General features: G+C 47.2%; 1 protein-coding gene across 2 annotated transcripts in view; it reads right to left on the bottom strand.

Moving 5' to 3' along the window:
* MGLL (monoglyceride lipase) overlaps nt 1-17,470 on the bottom strand; it is a 65,491-nt gene that overhangs the window by 15,929 nt on the left and 32,092 nt on the right. For both annotated transcript variants that reach the window (XM_044301109.1, XM_044301110.1), the window contains exons 4-6: nt 3,180-3,316; nt 1,287-1,397; nt 671-760 (exon numbers count right to left, since the gene is read on the bottom strand). In XM_044301109.1, the coding sequence (XP_044157044.1) occupies nt 671-760; nt 1,287-1,397; nt 3,180-3,316 (338 nt within the window). The remainder of the gene's footprint in view (nt 1-670; nt 761-1,286; nt 1,398-3,179; nt 3,317-17,470) is intronic.

Below are 17,470 nucleotides of genomic sequence, written 5' to 3'. Positions count from 1 at the left end.
ACAGTAGGAAAAGTGGTGACAGGTATGTTGACCAAAGACATTTGATGGTTTTCAGATCCTCTATTCCTGCCCCTAGATGAGCAGCGTCGGAGGTCACGTTGGCTGCTTAGCTTTACTTAAAGGGCATCTGTCAGCAGTTTTGTACCTATGACACTGGCTGACCTGTTACATGTGCGCTTGGCAGCTGAAGGCATCTGTGTTGGTCCCATGTTCATATGTGCCTGCATTGCTGAGAAAAATGATGTTTTAATATATGCAAATGAGCCTCTAGGAGCAACGGGGTGTTACCATTACACCTAGAGGCTCAGCTCTCTCTGCAACTGCCACACCCTCTGCACTTTGATTGACAGGGCTAGGCAATGAAAACATCATCACACCTGGTCCTGTCAATCAAAGTGCAGAGGGTGCAGCAGTTGCAGAGAGAGCAGAGCCTCTAGGTGTAACGGTAACACCCCTGTTGCTCCTAGAGGCTCATTTGCATATCTTAAAACATTATTTTTCTCAGCAATGCGGGCACATAGGAACATGGGACCAACATAGATGTCTTCAGCTGCCAAGTGCACATGTAACAAGTACAAAACTGCTGACAGATGCCCTTTAAGAATAACACTTACAGACAGCCACACTATGCTGGCGCCACTTATCTCCTACTAGTACATAATGTACTCACCTCCTGCTTATTCCGGGACACAGAGTTCGGGTCAATGCAGCCAAGAGAGAGGTTTGGCAGAAGGTGATTCAGTATTTTAGCTGCAAACACCTGTCAAGGGAGTAAATATACAAATTTACAGAGTGTTATGTTGTATAAGGTTCTACCTCCAAAAAAACGAAATCTTTTCTGAAACTTTATCAAAAATGCATATATTTCATTTGTAATTTTTTTACAGTGCACAACCAAAAACAGCGCCGCCTCTGTCCATGGGTTGTACATGGTACTGCAGTTCAACTCTATTGCAGTGATTGGGATGGAGCTGCAATGCCACGTGCAACCTGTGGGCAGGTGTGGCGCTGTTTTTAAAAGAAAGCAGCCATGTTTTTCTGAACAATCCCTTTGAGAGAACTAATGCATCTGCCACCTTGTACGTAGGCTTCATTAGGGTATATGGATGTCATAAAGTCAAGAGCCACTGAAAAGTGGTGTCTCCCGCTCTGGCGGATGCGAGTTGTTCACCTGAATGTCTACCGTGTAATATTACAATCCCTTTAAGAACCAAAAGGAATTAAACCCCCTTAAATTCAAGCATCTCCTATATAGGATCCCTCAGGACCCCCGCAGAGTCACTCACCTTAAAGGACGTGGCCGATTCAGGATTTGGTAAAACCAATGGGGAAATCAAGATCACCCCGGAAAACTCTTCCGGACGCTCGTTAGCCATTAAAATGCTAATGGCCCCACCCTGAAATAGAAGAAGCACACATCCATAAGTCCAATACCGAACTGCCCGAAAGAAAGGCCATAGCAAACCCATAATCTGACATGTCATTTATAGTTTTTATTTTAACTATTTTTTTTACAGTTTTTGAGACAATCCCGCGAACTGGGCCACGCAAGGAGTGGGGTTTACGTAAGCCCTGGACCAATGTGTCTGTTTGTGTGCATTCTGGGCAGTTTTGGGGGCGTCCAAGGGACGGGACTTAAATGTCCCAATTTTTTATTTTCACCTGTTGGTAAGCGTGCTTTAATGGGAGTCCGACCTCCTTTAAGGTGCCAGGACCTGGGGGCTGACTGCAATCTCTGCATAGGTTCTGGCCATTAAAGGGGTTGTCCCTCGTAGGATAAGGAATAAGGGTCTGATCTGCGGTGGTCCAATCTTTGGATAAGAACGAGGACCAGTGCCCCCCATTTGAATGAAGCGGCAGATACGTATGGGTGTCCACCGCTCCATTCAACTCAGCTATCACCCGCAGCCTCACATGCGTGACCACTGCTTCATTCAAGCTGGGGATCATGGGCCCTAGATGGCAGGGGCCCCATCTGATCAGATGCTTATGCCCTATATCCTGTGGCTAGGGGATAAGTTGTCTTAATAGGACAACCCCTTTAAAAAGTTGCAATGAAGCTTTCCTTGACTCCTGACCAGCAGACCTGAAAGCTGGGACGGCCATAACTGGTTGTCACCCAGATACATTACTTAAAGGGATATTCCCATCTTAAAAAATTATTGCATAGCCCCCAAACCCCTCCCTCTTGGATGCTCTGTCAGTGGTGGTAGGGACAAGGGAAAGAGCGTAAGAGCTCTTTCCATAGTCTCGACCACGTTTGACCACTGCATCCTGTCAGGAGTAGCGAGGTGTGGCATCAGGGTGGTGCCTTGAAATTGGAAGACCCTTTAAAAGGGATCCCAGAATGATAACTCGCCATCCATTCATAGGAAAGGTGAGAAAGGCCGGTTTCGGATGAGGTCTAACCACTAAGACTCCCACCAATGACCCCCCGTTTCAATGGAGCAGGGATTCCGATAGAGGATGAAGAGAGCAGCATTGCACATGCTCGACCACCACGCCATTCAAACAGGGGACATGAGACCCCAGTCCCTGTAGATGGTGGGGATGTGACTGCTGGGATGGGTTATAAGTGATCTGTTGGCCTGCTAGGACAACCCCTTTAAGAGCTTATATTTACAAGCATTCTTTTTATTTAAAGGGGAAGTGTCCTGTAAAGTCCCGAGAAGTATGAGAAAGATGGGGGTCAGTGTATGAATGCGGAAACACAGGCGGTTTCTCTGACTGGTGCAGCTGTCATTAACATCATCTGTTACGGGGGTCACTTAGTAAAATTCCACAGGGGTGCAGGCGGCCTCCGATAAGGCTCAAGTCCAAGGCATCATTCACGCCTGATCACCCGCTCATTACTTATTAATAGACGCGCCGGAGCTTTTAGGTTTAAAATTTGATTAGAACGCACTGCAGCCACCGACATCATAATCCTCCTAGGTCAGATGAAAGGGAGGAAGACGGAGCCGCCATGTTACCCCCCATCCTCAGCCTCGTGCACTGTCTTGTTTCTTCAAATTTGAATACATTTATCATTCTTCACAGTTCTCAAGATCTCCGCTTGCTGTCAGTGCATGAAACTATTCACAGATTGGTTGAAAACCTGTCCTGAATGAGTCCAGCTCCTACAGCAGGGCACGGTCACGAGGGGTCTATACAGTGGATGGAGCCTGTGGGGGGCTTACCATGGAGTGTCCGCAGATGAACATAGGCAGATCGGGAAAGACTTTCCTCACAAGGTCCACGTGCTGCAGGCCGTCCCTGACGTAGATCTGGAAGTCAGACACAATCATCCTCTCCCCTTCGCTCTGACCATGGCCGACTGTGAGGGAAAGAAAAGCAGAAAGATGCAAATTGTCAACCCCTCCGTATGAAGCCATGAAGAACATTTCCCCCCAAAAATACAAAATCCCCAGTGAATATCAGCGCATCAGTTATAGCGGTGCATGGGAAAGTTGGGGCGGTGACCAATATGGCCGCCATTACACGTCACACAGTGGTAGTCACCCAACACGAGTCGTGACCAGTAGGTCTACTGGCGATACATCCTTGTCCCTGTTTCTCCAGTTTTGCATCAATGCACCGCCAGGCTGATGGGAGTTGTATTGTGTAAGAAAAAAGAATATGTCTTCTGCGGGATCTACCCATTATCTGTCCGCGTCCTGCACAATATAAAGGCTTAGAAACATCCCGTCTAATCAACTTGGCATGGAAAGGGTAAATCAGTTTTCCCCAGAGATGGAAGGAATTTCACATGTTTGTTTTCAGACAGGGAAGAATGAAAACTAGAAAGATTACAAAAGTAAAAGGACAAAATGTAAAAATAATCAGACACACCCGGCACTTGTGCGGGAAATCCACAGATCTGTATACTGCAGAAGAAACACCAGTAATGTAAATACACACGGAGCCATGTATTCACTGTGGGGGGGTCATCACAACCACAAACCCAATAAACAAATACATACTCACTAAATAAATAAATACAGCTCTTAAACCAGGCCAGAACCGCTAACTACAACCCCCAGATCAGAACCGCTAACTACAACCCCTAGATCAGACCCACTAAGTACAGCCCCCGAGCAAAACCACTCCCTACAGCCCCCAGACCAGACCCACTAATTACAGCTCCCAGACCAGACCCACTAATTACAGCTCCCAGACCAGACCCACTAAGTACAGCCCCCAGACCAGACCCACTAATTACAGCTCCCAGACCAGACCCACTAAGTACAGCCCCCAGACCAGACCCACTAATTACAGCTCCCAGACCAGACCCACTAATTACAGCTCCCAGACCAGACTCACTAATTACAGCTCCCAGACCAGAACAGCTAACTACAACCCCCAGATAAGAACTGCTAAATACAACCCCCAGATCAGAACCGCTAACTACAACCCCTAGATCAGACCCACTAAGTACAGCCCCCGAGCAAAACCACTCCCTACAGCCCCCAGACCAGACCCACTAATTACAGCTCCCAGACCAGAACAGCTAACTACAACCCCCAGATAAGAACCACTCAGTACAGTCCCCGAGCAAAACCCCTAAGTACAGCCCCCAGACCAGACTCACTAAGTACAGCCCCCAGACCAGACTCACTAAGTATAGCCCCCAGACCAGACTTACTAAGTACAGCCCCCAGACCAGACTCACTAAGTACAGCCCCCAGACCAGACTCACTAAGTACAGCCCCCAGACCAGACTTACTAAGTACAGCCCCCAGACCAGACTCACTAAGTACAGCCCCCAGACCAGACTCACTAAGTACAGCCCCCAGACCAGACTCACTAAGTACAGCCCCCAGACCAGACTCACTAAGTACAGCCCCCAGACCAGACCCACTAATTACAGCTCCCAGACCAGACTCACTAATTACAGCTCCCAGACCAGAACAGCTAACTACAACCCCCAGATAAGAACCACTCAGTACAGTCCCCGAGCAAAACCCCTAAGTACAGCCCCCGAGCAAAACCCCTAAGTACAGCCCCCAGACGAGACTCACTAAGTACAGCCCCCAGACCAGACTCACTAAGTACAGCCCCCAGACCAGACTCACTAAGTACAGCCCCCAGACCAGACTCACTAAGTACAGCCCCCAGACCAGACTCACTAAGTACAGCCCCCAGACCAGACTCACTAAGTACAGCCCCCAGACCAGACCCACTAATTACAGCTCCCAGACCAGACTCACTAATTACAGCTCCCAGACCAGACTCACTAAGTACAGCCCCCAGACCAGACTCACTAAGTACAGCCCCCAGACCAGACTCACTAAGTACAGCCCCCAGACCAGACTCACTAAGTACAGCCCCCAGACCAGACTCACTAAGTACAGCCCCCAGACCAGACTCACTAATTACAGCTCCCAGACCAGACTCACTAATTACAGCTCCCAGACCAGAACAGCTAACTACAACCCCCAGATCAGAACCACTCAGTACAGTCCCCGAGAAAAACCCCTAAGTACAGCCCCCAGACCAGACTCACTAAGTACAGCGCCCAGACCAGACTCACTAAGTACAGCCCCCAGACCAGACTTACTAAGTACAGCCCCCAGACCAGACTTACTAAGTACAGCCCCCAGACCAGACTCACTAAGTACAGCCCCCAGACCAGACTTACTAAGTACAGCCCCCAGACCAGACTTACTAAGTACAGCCCCCAGACCAGACTCACTAAGTACAGCCCCCAGACCAGACTCACTAAGTACAGCCCCCAGACCAGACTTACTAAGTACAGCCCCCAGACCAGACTCCGTAATTACAGCTCCCAGACCAGAATAGCTAACTACAACCCCCAGATCAGAACCACTCAGTACAGTCCCCGAGCAAAACCCCTAAGTACAGCCCCCAGACCAGAACAACTAAATACAGCCCCCAGACCAAAAGTACAAAATACAGCCCCCAGACCAGGACCGTTTAATACAGGCCCCAGACCAGACCCACAAAACACAGCCCCCAGAACAGAACTACTAAATAACCACTCAAAATTATTACAGACTCTAGATAAAAAACCTTAAATAAATGCAGACACAAGACCAGACTCCTAAATACAACCCCTACATAAATATAGAACCCAGAGAAGACTCCCTGAAATAGACACTAAATAGAGACACCAGAACCCCTAAGCTAATACAGACCCCAAACTAGACCCTCTAAAAAAATACAGACCCCAGACCAGACTCCTAGATAAATATACTGACTTAGCAGACTCCTTTTCCCCGATAGTCCTGCCACACACCTTCAATAGCTGTCTGACAAACGCCATTTGACCACCAGTTATTCCTTCCATACCCTCAAATGGGTAAAAAGGAGCAAGATTGCTGCAGACACCTACATTTCTGGTGATGGCTTATCTCCCTAGTGAAATTGAACATGCTCAGCCCTTTTTATTTCCCTGGACGTATTCCAAACGTCAGCTGATCACATCAGACTTATTAGATGGTCCGCCAGTCCCATCTAAATCACTGTACTTGGCCACCATCAGTCTAAAGTGCATGGCCACAGCCTTCTTCATAGTTTACAGAGGCACCTAGAAGTGAAGACGGTGGCAGGAGATGTGAGGAACGGGTGCCCAGGAGACTTGATGGCTCTTCCAGCAGCCCAAGTGGTCTCCCCATGGTTAGGAGCCTACCGAAAATGTTGGTAAGTTGACAAGCATCCATTACAGTCCATTCTATATATTACACTCAGTAATAACACAGTATAAAATAAGCTCCTGAGCTCCCCCTAGTGGTGGCTGCAGGCAGACAGGCTTTTATCATCTACCTCTATACAGGAGATGTGTATAAGAAAAAAAACAAGCTCAGGCCGCTATAAAGATACATTATAAAATTGATCAGCGCAAGATTTTGGTCTTGAAAACAATATGACAGTAAAAGTTTGTGGATTTGGGGAGGGTTCATAAAAATACAGCGTTACAGCCACAGCACATTATGCAGGAGCGGAACCTGATGTTGAGTTGAGCCAGTTACAGCTAATTTCCCATTTTTAGGTTTTGATGAAAGTTTTGACAACTTCTGTAAATATTCAGCGGTAAACCTTACACCTGCAAAATCTATAACAAGAGATGAAAACTATGTGCTAATTAATACGCGGCGCCCGCTCAGGGCCTAGACTGCAAATTAGCCAGAAGTTACCGCTCTTGCGCTCGGAATAAAGTTGAAATAACTGATAACACAAATATCCTATTCTATTTGCACAGTTATATAAGTCACCCAGCTTTCCAGACACCCGAAATGGCAAATCATGGTAATTTAGCCTCTGCCCTGCTCCTGTATAACTGCACATCTGCCACGCAGGTGACAACCTCGGAATGGACGTCCACAGGAGATTAGATATAGGAAAAGGTCACACCCAGGCTCTGGTGCTTGAGGGGCCCCTCTGTCTTATAAGAAGATGGGGGGGCCCTGTTACAGAATGTGCATTGAAGGGTCCTGTAAGGAACTGTCTGCTCCGGTTGGTTATTCTGCACTTGATTCTGTCTGGCATCTTTGTTTCATTCAGAGATAAGCGGACCCAAGGTTTGTGGCAGCCGCTTATCCCATCTCAAAATAACATGTAAGCATGGCTGATCTGAACTGTCACATATATGGGAGGTATGTACTTCAAGGTATGTACATTTATGGCCACTGTCAGTTTCAGGTGCGGTTGGAGGAGTTTATGACCAGTGGTTGGGCCCCCTGATGGGTCTTCTGGAGGGTCGGTCTAAACCCTGCATATCATTTTGCAGACCTAAAGATATAATTTCTTTATTTATTATATGTCTATTTTAGATACTTTTTGGGTCATATAAAAAGTGTGATCCCGGCCGCCTCCTCCTCGTATGATCACTGACCGTGAGTAACGACGGGACATAAATTACAGGCTTATAATTAACTGGGTGGCGGGCAGCCATAATCCTGGGGAGAAGTTTGTGGGAAGGATTATAAAAACATATATATGAAACTTTACCCACACCCAGCGACTCCCCATAACCATCGCCCTACAGCAGACATGAGCTTTCTAGACACCCTGAGAGGCAAATCAGCCTAGTTATAGAGCGAGGATAGGCCATAAGTGATAAGGGGCTGTCCCAACAAAATTTTTGCAAAACCCCCAAGGCACGAAAATTGCAGCAAAAAGATAAAAAATTAAATGAGACTTCTGCAACAACAACCTAAGGGAGATCTGCGTACTATTAGGAGGGTTCTGCAACGGCATACAAAGCCATGACAGGCAAGGGTTAATGCGTAAACAGCAAAAATAATGATCCCACTTGGTATGAAACGGTCGACGGTGCACAAATGACTCCCCCCTCCTCTAATGAGCTGTTGAAATGAGTCGGGTAAGCCGGCTTCTTCGCATTTAGTTCTGACTCGGTCAGCACCATCAACAGTAATTTACAGCGCAGCCAGAATGTCCATCTCTGCGGCAACAGCAGAACTTTATGTGCATATTGCAGCAGGGGCTAAATTTTATGTGGGAGAGTAAAGATTTTCTGCACCATGATACACTTTACATATAGAATTAGCTTACATAAAAGTCTCACTGTGTACATACATTACTTATCCTGTACTGATCCTGAGTTACATCCTGTATTATACTCCAGAGCTGCACTCACTATTCTGCTGGTGCAGTCACTGTGTACATACATTACATTACTTATCCTATAGTGATCCTGAGTTACATCCTGTCTTATACTCCAGAGCTGCACTCACTATTCTGCTGGTGCAGTCACTGTGTACATACATTACTTATCCTGTACTGATCCTGAGTTACATCCTGTATTATACTCCAGAGCTGCACTCACTATTCTGCTGGTGCAGTCACTGTGTACATACATTACTTATCCTGTACTGATCCTGAGTTACATCCTGTATTATACTCCAGAGCTGCACTCACTATTCTGCTGGTGCAGTCACTGTGTACATACATTACTTATCCTGTACTAATCCTGAGTTACATCCTGTATTATACTCCAGAGCTGCACTCACTATTCTGCTGGTGCAGTCACTGTGTACATACATTACTTATCCTGCACTGATCCTGGGTTACATCCTGTATTATACTCCAGAGCTGCACTCACTATTCTGCTGGTGCAGTCACTGTGTACATACATTACTTATCCTGTACTGATCCTGAGTAGCATCCTGTATTATACTCCAGAGCTGCAATCACTATTCTGCTGGAGATGAGATTGTAAGGGACAGCATCTTCTTGGCTTAAGCCTGTTTGCCCACAGGGACTCCATGTGTCACCATAGAATGTCTGTGCACAACAATATCTTCTGCAAGGACCCCGGTCAAAGGACAGTGTCTCTAGGGGCCACATTCATTATGAAAGCCATCACACAGGGGAAACACCATTTCCCATTGCACCCGTGTTTATAAATATCCCTCAGTAAATGTTGCTGATTCATATTGGTTAATGGGACATTTTCCATCTACTCTGTCACGTTAGCCGCAGACCTGCGCTGAGCTCCAATGCTGGGGGAGAGGGTGTCAGCTGTGTGTTCTCATTCTGTAAGGAGGGCTGCGGAGCAGTAATCTGCTAATTAGAGGAGCAGTGATATGAATTATTATTATAATGATGGCGCCAACCACTTAATCCATCCAATGCACCCATAACCCGAAAGCGGCTGTATTAGCAAAGTTTTGGAGCGCACGGAGCACAGACTGCCTAGCTGCAGTAAAAGAGGGAACCATGCGGTCCATGCTGGAAGGCCTGCGCTCTTCCCTTAAAGAAGATATGATGGGCCTACTGAGGGAATTTAAGCGCGTACTACAGAACCGAGGGGAGCGCATATGTTACGTGGAAGGAAAGATGGCAGAATTCACCGCCTCCCACAATGCTTTGATCGATGCCCATGATGCAATGGAGGAAGATCTCCAGAATAAAGTACACCTACGAGGGGTCCCGGAATCGGTCGGAACAGAGGCTTTGGAAGCGCTCCATAAAAGTCTTCTTAAAGCAGCCATTCCCGCTGTGTCGGAGATGGACTCACTCATTGACCGTATACACCGGATCCCTAAGCCGAAAGGGTTGGATCCCTCACTCATTAAGGCAGAATCCTGCACCTACTGATCTGTTACAAGGAATTTCCGTGTTCCCTGACCATGTTGGCCAAACAAAAGGAATTTGCCCCATTTACCAAGATTCTGAGAGAGCGTCATATGCGACACCGTTGGGGCTTCTGCTTACCTATGAAGGGGCTCAACGTGTCTGCCTCACACCGCAAGCTTCATGGATGGGGCTTTCTTCCCACTCTACCACAACTCCCTAAAGATGTGTCCACCAGGCCAGACAAGATCGCACCTGAATGGGGGGCTGCTTGAGGGGGACATTTAATCTCTGCTCTGGGGTCAAGACATGTAAGAGACTTCTACGTGAATTAACCCCTCGCTGTCGCCTCTCTTCTGTTGAGATCTTTCCTCTCAGTAGACAACTCAGAACAAACATTTTTGGGGCTTTTTGCCATGCTGTTTTTTTTTTTATAGTTTTGACTCTTTTTCCTTTTTTTTTGTCTTTGAGGCAGCATATACTTGAAAGAGCCCAGCCTGTATTTGACGGGTATTACTGTGCATCGCATTTCACAAAGCCCTTATAAAAAATAAAAATAAAAACCTTTAAAATATATTAAACCAGGCATACTTCCTATTGGGGTCGATCCTGCTGATTAAAATGCCTGTCTTTTGAATATCAGCTGTGACATCCAAAAAAGGCCTTTTGTAGGGTTGGTGCTGCTGACAGTTGCTGTTTCATACATTTGGAGCGTCTTATACCACCTTATTTTTTATTTTGTTTTTACAAGACTGGTTTAAAAGGTGTTGTACCTGGTGCACCAGAGGGGGTGAAGCATGGCACAGGGTTTTCCATTGTGTGTCATGCTTCACTCCCTCAGGCTTCACAGGATGTACAACAAAGTGTGTCAGTTTTGCCTGGAGAATTTTTTTAAAGGGCTTCTGTCACCCCCCTAAAGTCATTTATCTTTTTTTGGCTACTTAAAATCCTTATACTGCGATTTATCAATATATAGGGCTCTTACTCATTTTGCGTTCAGTAGTTTCTTAAAAAAACTGACTTTTATAATATGTAAATTACCTCTCTACCAGCAAGTAGGGCGTCTACTTGCTGGTAGCAGCCGCATCCTCCTTTCAAAAAACGCCCCCTCCTCCTGTTGATTGACAGGGCCAGCGATCGCTCTCGTCCTCTGGCTGGCCCTGTCTGCGTTATAAATCTCGCGCCTGCGCCGTACCGGTCTACAGTCGGCGCAGGCGTGCTGAGAGAGGAGGACGCTCACTCGGCCGCTCCTTCCTCAGTGCCCCTGCGCCGGGTGTAGATGTGACGTCATCGGTGCAGGCGCATTGAGGATGGAGCGGCCGAGCGAGCGCCCTCCTCTCAGTGCGCCTGCGCCGACTGAAGACCGGTACGGCGCAGGCGCGAGATTTATAACGCAGACAGGGCCAGCCAGAGGACGAGAGCGATCGCTGGCCCTGTCAATCAACAGGAGGAGGGGGCGTTTTTTTGAAAGGAGGATACGGCGGCTACCAGCAAGTAGACGCCCTACTTGCTGGTAGAGAGGTAATTTACATATTATAAAAGTCCGTTTTTTTAAGAAACTACTGAACGAAAAAAAGTAAGAGCCCTATATATTGATAAATCGCACTATAAGGATTTTACCTGGCATTTAAACACTCCTTTGCACCTGGTAACCTCCATCACATGGTCTGGTGTGGGTGTGGCTTGCAGCCTGGCTTCATTCACATCGCACAACCGCAGCATTCATGCTGGGCGTTCGTGGGAAGCTTTGCTGCGAGCTGAATTATATCACCCCCAGACCGTGTTCACACCATGGTTAGAGCAGCGGTTAGGACCCCTTGCCATGCTGAGAGCCGTGACGTGGTGCATGATGGGCTCCGATATATCCATCACTGGTATATATTGGCGAAAGTCTCAGCTTTTAATATCTTCATTTGTGTCTTGCCAGTATAGTCAGTGTTATATCTGTTTGGTGCATTCTTTCTCTGTGTTTCATATGATTGCTACATTCTGTGTAGTTTGCTCTTGTGGTGCATGTGGACCGCGCCGACGTCCTCCATTGTATGCATATTTTGCTGGGGTTAGTCGATTACCGCGGTCCACATGCGGTCGGGTTGCTCCCCCTGATTGAGGACACGCCACTGTGTCTGGGGTTGAGCAGCTCCTCCAAAATTGCCACTAATAAAATTTTTTGTTTTTCGTTTTCTGCCTTGCTAGATTTGAGTGTGTCTGCCTTTACCTGGCATTCAAACACTTCTTTGCACCTGGTAACCTCCATCACATGGTCTGGTGTGGGTGTGGCTTGCAGCCTGGCTTCATTCACATCGCACAACCGCAGCATTCATGCTGGGCGTTCGTGGGAAGCTTTGCTGCGAGCTGAATTATATCACCCCCAGACCGTGTTCACACCATAGTTAGAGCAGCGGTTAGGACCCCTTGCCATGCTGAGAGCCGTGACGTGGTGCATGATGGGCTCCGATATATCCATCACTGGTATATATTGGCGAAAGTCTCAGCTTTTAATATCTTCATTTGTGTCTTGCCAGTATAGTCAGTGTTATATCTGTTTGGTGCATTCTTTCTCTGTGTTTTATAAGGATTTTAAGTAGCCAAAAAAATAAAAATGACTTTAGGGGGGGTGACAGAAGCCCTTTAAGTGTAGGTCCTGTGCTAAGTAATTGCAACAATGTATCAGTGTAGGTAAAAATGTATCAAATGTATAGCTCAAAGATATTTCCTAAGGAAGCATGTGCTTGTAATATGCGGCACATTATTGATACATTTGGATACAGTTGGAGCAATTTGCAACAACATAAACAAATATACATTTCTCTTCCATTATAAAGGCCATTCTTCCCATACTACTGATAAATGAGCCCCTGTCACTTCCGAGTATAAAGTCGCTGCTGTGCCGGAGATATAAAACAGTCATGACTCCGCCGTACAACAGTTTTCTGCAGCAATTGAGAAAATTAAATCTCTCTCAGCAACCGGCAGCGTTACAGTGTGCAAACTTTTGAACTTGACTTAATGTGATTACATTTCATTATGGGTTTTAATAATATCCGCCAATTAACAAAGGGCTGTTTATCGCCCGACTTTAAGCTCCCTGATGGGTTCAGGCGCACAAGCCCGGGCAAAAGCTTCCCGCCACAGGCCACCGTCTCACCACAAGGAGACTGATCACGTTAGGGGTCCCCATGGGCCGAGAAAAGAATCCTGCGACGCAATTACCCAGGCGATAGAAGGGACTTGTACAAGACAGGGACGTGTCAGAGGGATGGTTAGGCATCAATATTCATGCGAAGGGCCTGGAAAGAAAAGGGATGTGAAATGCTGCAGCAGAATGTGACATGGGATAACTATGGTGAAGAACTGGCAGTGCAAAACACCCCCTGGTCCACAGCTGGAACGTGGACCTAATGGGCTTCTATTGGCATTTCGTGAACCATTAAAGGGCGTGCAAATTCCCACTAATTCTGTGTCTGTGCATCCTGAACGCCAGTACAAGAAAGGCATTCATTGTGCCGCCACAAGGTGCCTTCGTGAAGCAGCTCATTCTCCCTATTGGTAAAGGCACAAATATTTGGACAGGGGGGCGAAAGAATGCAAATTTGTAATTTCTTCCTATGTCCGTGACCTCTTCTTCCTCTTGTATCTGGGAACAGGAATCAGCCTCTTTACAGCAGCCACTTTCAGTAGCTATGCCGTTATTATTTAGTCACAGGGTCTCTCAGGCTTCCTAAAAATGCATAGCCCCTGCTCCCTCCTTCCCATTCTGTGGCTCTTCCTCTTAGGCTGGTTTCACACGGGCGTTGCGGGAAAATGTGCGGGTGCATTGCGGGAACACGCGCGATTTTTCCACGCGAGTGCAAAACATTGTAATGCGTTTTGCACTCGCGTGAGAAAAATCGTGCATGTTTGGTACCCAAACCCGAACTTCTTCACAGAAGTTCGGGCTTGGGATCGGTGTTCTGTAGATTGTATTATTTTCCCTTATAACCATGTTATAAGGGAAAATAATAATGATCGGGTCCCCATCCCGATCGTCTCCTAGCAACCGTTCGTGAAAATCGCACCGCATCCGCACTTGCTTGCGGATGCTTGTGATTTTCACGCAACCCCATTTATTTCTATGGGGCCTGCGTTACGTGAAAAATGCAGAATATAGAGCATGCTGCGATTTTCACGCAACGCACAAGTGATGCGTGAAAATCACCGCTCATGTGAACAGCCCCATAGAAATGAATGGGTCGGGATTCAGTGCGGGTGCAATGCGTTCAACTCACGCATCGCATCCACGCGGAATACTCGCCCGTGTGAAAGGGGCCTTAGAATTTAAATTCCATGCCTAATATTTGGCAGCCTGCTAGAATAAATAGGTAAGATACTTGCTTTTTCCAATAAATACCAGTTATGTGGCCATTGGCTGCTGCGGACCGGCTCCGGTGCATATGGGGCCCCCGACAGCCCCTCTACCGTGTAAATAGACACCAGCATTATAAATGGCCCATTGCAGGTCGGACTCATCTTACAGGAGCCTCTGAAAAAATCCACACTGTTATAATGCAGATTCCCAAGGGATGCCTCCCCAATGAAGATGTATAGCAGTAATGAGTTGGCAATAGGTAAACTACACCCATGGCGGATTCTACCTATCCGTTTGAGGGTAACCCAACAGGTGCACAGTAGGAACGTGGAAATTTTCAGGGTTGCGGTGCCCTAACGGGCTACCCCCTAAGGTCTAGTGGGGGAGGGGGGTATGACCATCAGGTTCTTCACCCCCCCCTGCAAAACCCCTTGGGCTCTCCCTCCGGGTAGAGCCCAGACCTAGTATTGCTGAGCTCCGTGTCAACTGCTAGGGTGGCAGCCAGAGCACAGACCAGCATACCCTCGGCTGAGGGTTGCCACGGGCGTATTCCCAGCCATGGCTGGAGATTGCCTATTTGTCCTGGACCCTTGCAAGTTCCTTCTGGCCGGGAGGGACTGGGAAAGGTTTATGGGGGGCCCTTCTCTTACGGAGAGGGCCTGCGATAGACCGCAACCTAGTGCACGTTTTTGTGTTGCACGCTGCACGATTTTGTTGCACGGGTGACGAAAGCACGCTCCTCGGGCAGTGGAAATAGTGACCCTATTACCAGACGAGGAGCCAAAGTTATCTATGTCTGCATCATGGCATGGCTGCGGTGCCAGGCTGAACGCGGGCCCCCTGCAAAAAAAAATTTTGCACCTCCTTTTTCTTCTGAGCAAAATTCTAATGTGATCCTCCTTTAATAAAGCAAGAATTATAATTGCCCGGGCAGATCAAAGTAAGAGACCTATAACAATACCAAAAGAATCCTTCAAAGGAACACATTATCATCTGTTATTTAGAGCGACATGTTGCATTTGAGAGAATGTAATTGCGTTTGTAGGAGATTATACTCCCCCTCTTCTGTCTGCCAGCCATGCAGCCACCGAGGGGTTAATCAGATAATTCTCCCTTCTGAATGTTCCTTTTTTTTTTTATTCTGTTGATGGATTATTATTATCCATCTGCTGCTGGAGTCAGGAGTAGTTTTACATTTATTAGACGGCGGCTGTTTACGGAAACAGGCCCGAGATTCTCGTCTTCTGCCCATAGAGATTCTATTAAGTGCGGCGCTTTTGGCCGTCAGACACCTCGTCTTCGCACTTCAGTATCTGAAACCTTTACTATTACATCCCCTGGGAGGGATTCAGGACGCTTTGCAGCCTCCATGTTTAGAGGAACGTACAAAACAAAAAAAAAAAAAAAGGACTAGACGAGGAAACAAAAGATGGAATGATATTGGGAGAGCTGGGTGAGAACCAATATGGCTACCATTACACCTGGCATAGGGGTTGTCACTCTGCTTTTCCAGGCTCCTGAATGGCATAGGTGCCTAATTCTTCATGAATGCATTCCTAATAGACTTTCGTAAAGCTTGGTGACCATTTGGATTTGATTCACTACCTGACCTATTCATTGAGCAGACGTGGGGCCCAATGCAAAATCTGTAACAGAGCCCCCCCCCCCCACACACACACCTACCAGGTGCCATTTATAATGCATCCAGGCACCAGGGTCGGGGTACCATTGCTACCCCTGTACCCCTCATAACGACAGACCAGACCCAATGACCTCAGTCTATAACTAGGTGCCCAATAGGGTCGGGGTACCATTGCTACCCCTGCACCCCTCATAACGATAGACCTGACCCAATGACCTCAGTCTAGAACTAGGTGCCCAATAATTACATAATCTACAATGACTAAAGGCAAGGGAGTACACCTTACATAGGACGACCATGTTGCTGCCATGGGCCCCTCATGGCCCCCAACCCATTTACTACTGGGTGGCAATAAAAGGACTCTGCTGTACATAAGGGTAGGGAAGGAGGAGGAGGGGGAACCAAAAACCAGATCCTTCTGTTCAAGATGGGAAAACCCAGCACCCTAATTGGTGGAGGAGGCTACATGGATCTTTGGTACGGGCCCCTTTCCTCTATGTGCCATTAGGGGATGCAGTTTTTAGTTGCTCTGGATTCAGTTCTGGAAAATTAGACTGGTGAATGACTCCATTATTGAGTTTGTGCCATTGCATAAGTAATCACGCTTTGAAGAATAGGCATGTACTGGCTGCATGACTCTACTATTAAGCGTGTACAGTTGCATAAGTAATCACCCCCTGCTTTGAAGAATAGGCATGTACTGGTTGCATGACTCTACTATTAAGCGTGTACAGTTGCATAAGTAATCACACCCAGTTCGGCTTGTACTGGCTACCTACCATTCGCACAATAATGAATTGAAAGCTATGGTCCAGACATGGCTAGACCATATTAACGCTACTCTGCATGAAAGGAAGTTGGCATGTCTAAGTCTGGCACCATCCTGGGATCTCTGGCAGCCCTGCCAAGCTATGTCGGTTTAGTAAATATAGAAAAGGGACAGTGCCAGCAGGAAGAGCCTCCTTGTTGGATGGTGAACTGTTGGCATCTAGATTAATATCAGGATTCTGCCTGTGCCGTGCGTCTTGGCTGGGAGACAAGCACCACCGATGTCAACGCTAATATACCAGGTCCTCAGAGTCCTCCGCCATCTGTCAGCCCCTCTTTGATTTCTTCCACCGTATCATCCAGAACTTTGGGGCTTGTCACTACATTTCAAGGCTGCATCAGAGGTACTCGATTCCGAAATTTTCCCCAAAAAATTCTCATTATATCCATAGACTCCTATGGCAAAAATCATCATCATCATCATCAGAGCAAGACAAAGTGTATGGCCTCCCAAAGAACAATGCAAAAATGACCATGTATTCCTAGGTAACATGGAGCACAGGGGCCCTAAGAGCCAAAAAACAAACAGTATGGAGCTCTATGGCAGGAACTGGTTCTTGCCATTGCACGCCACCTGCCCAGCACTGGAAGCTCGCCACCTTCCCAACCCTTTC

This window comes from Bufo gargarizans, chromosome 7, assembly GCF_014858855.1.
Source record: "Bufo gargarizans isolate SCDJY-AF-19 chromosome 7, ASM1485885v1, whole genome shotgun sequence".
In the NCBI taxonomy this organism is placed as follows: Eukaryota; Metazoa; Chordata; class Amphibia; order Anura; family Bufonidae; genus Bufo; species Bufo gargarizans.
This window is presented reverse-complemented; position numbering and strand designations above follow the sequence as displayed.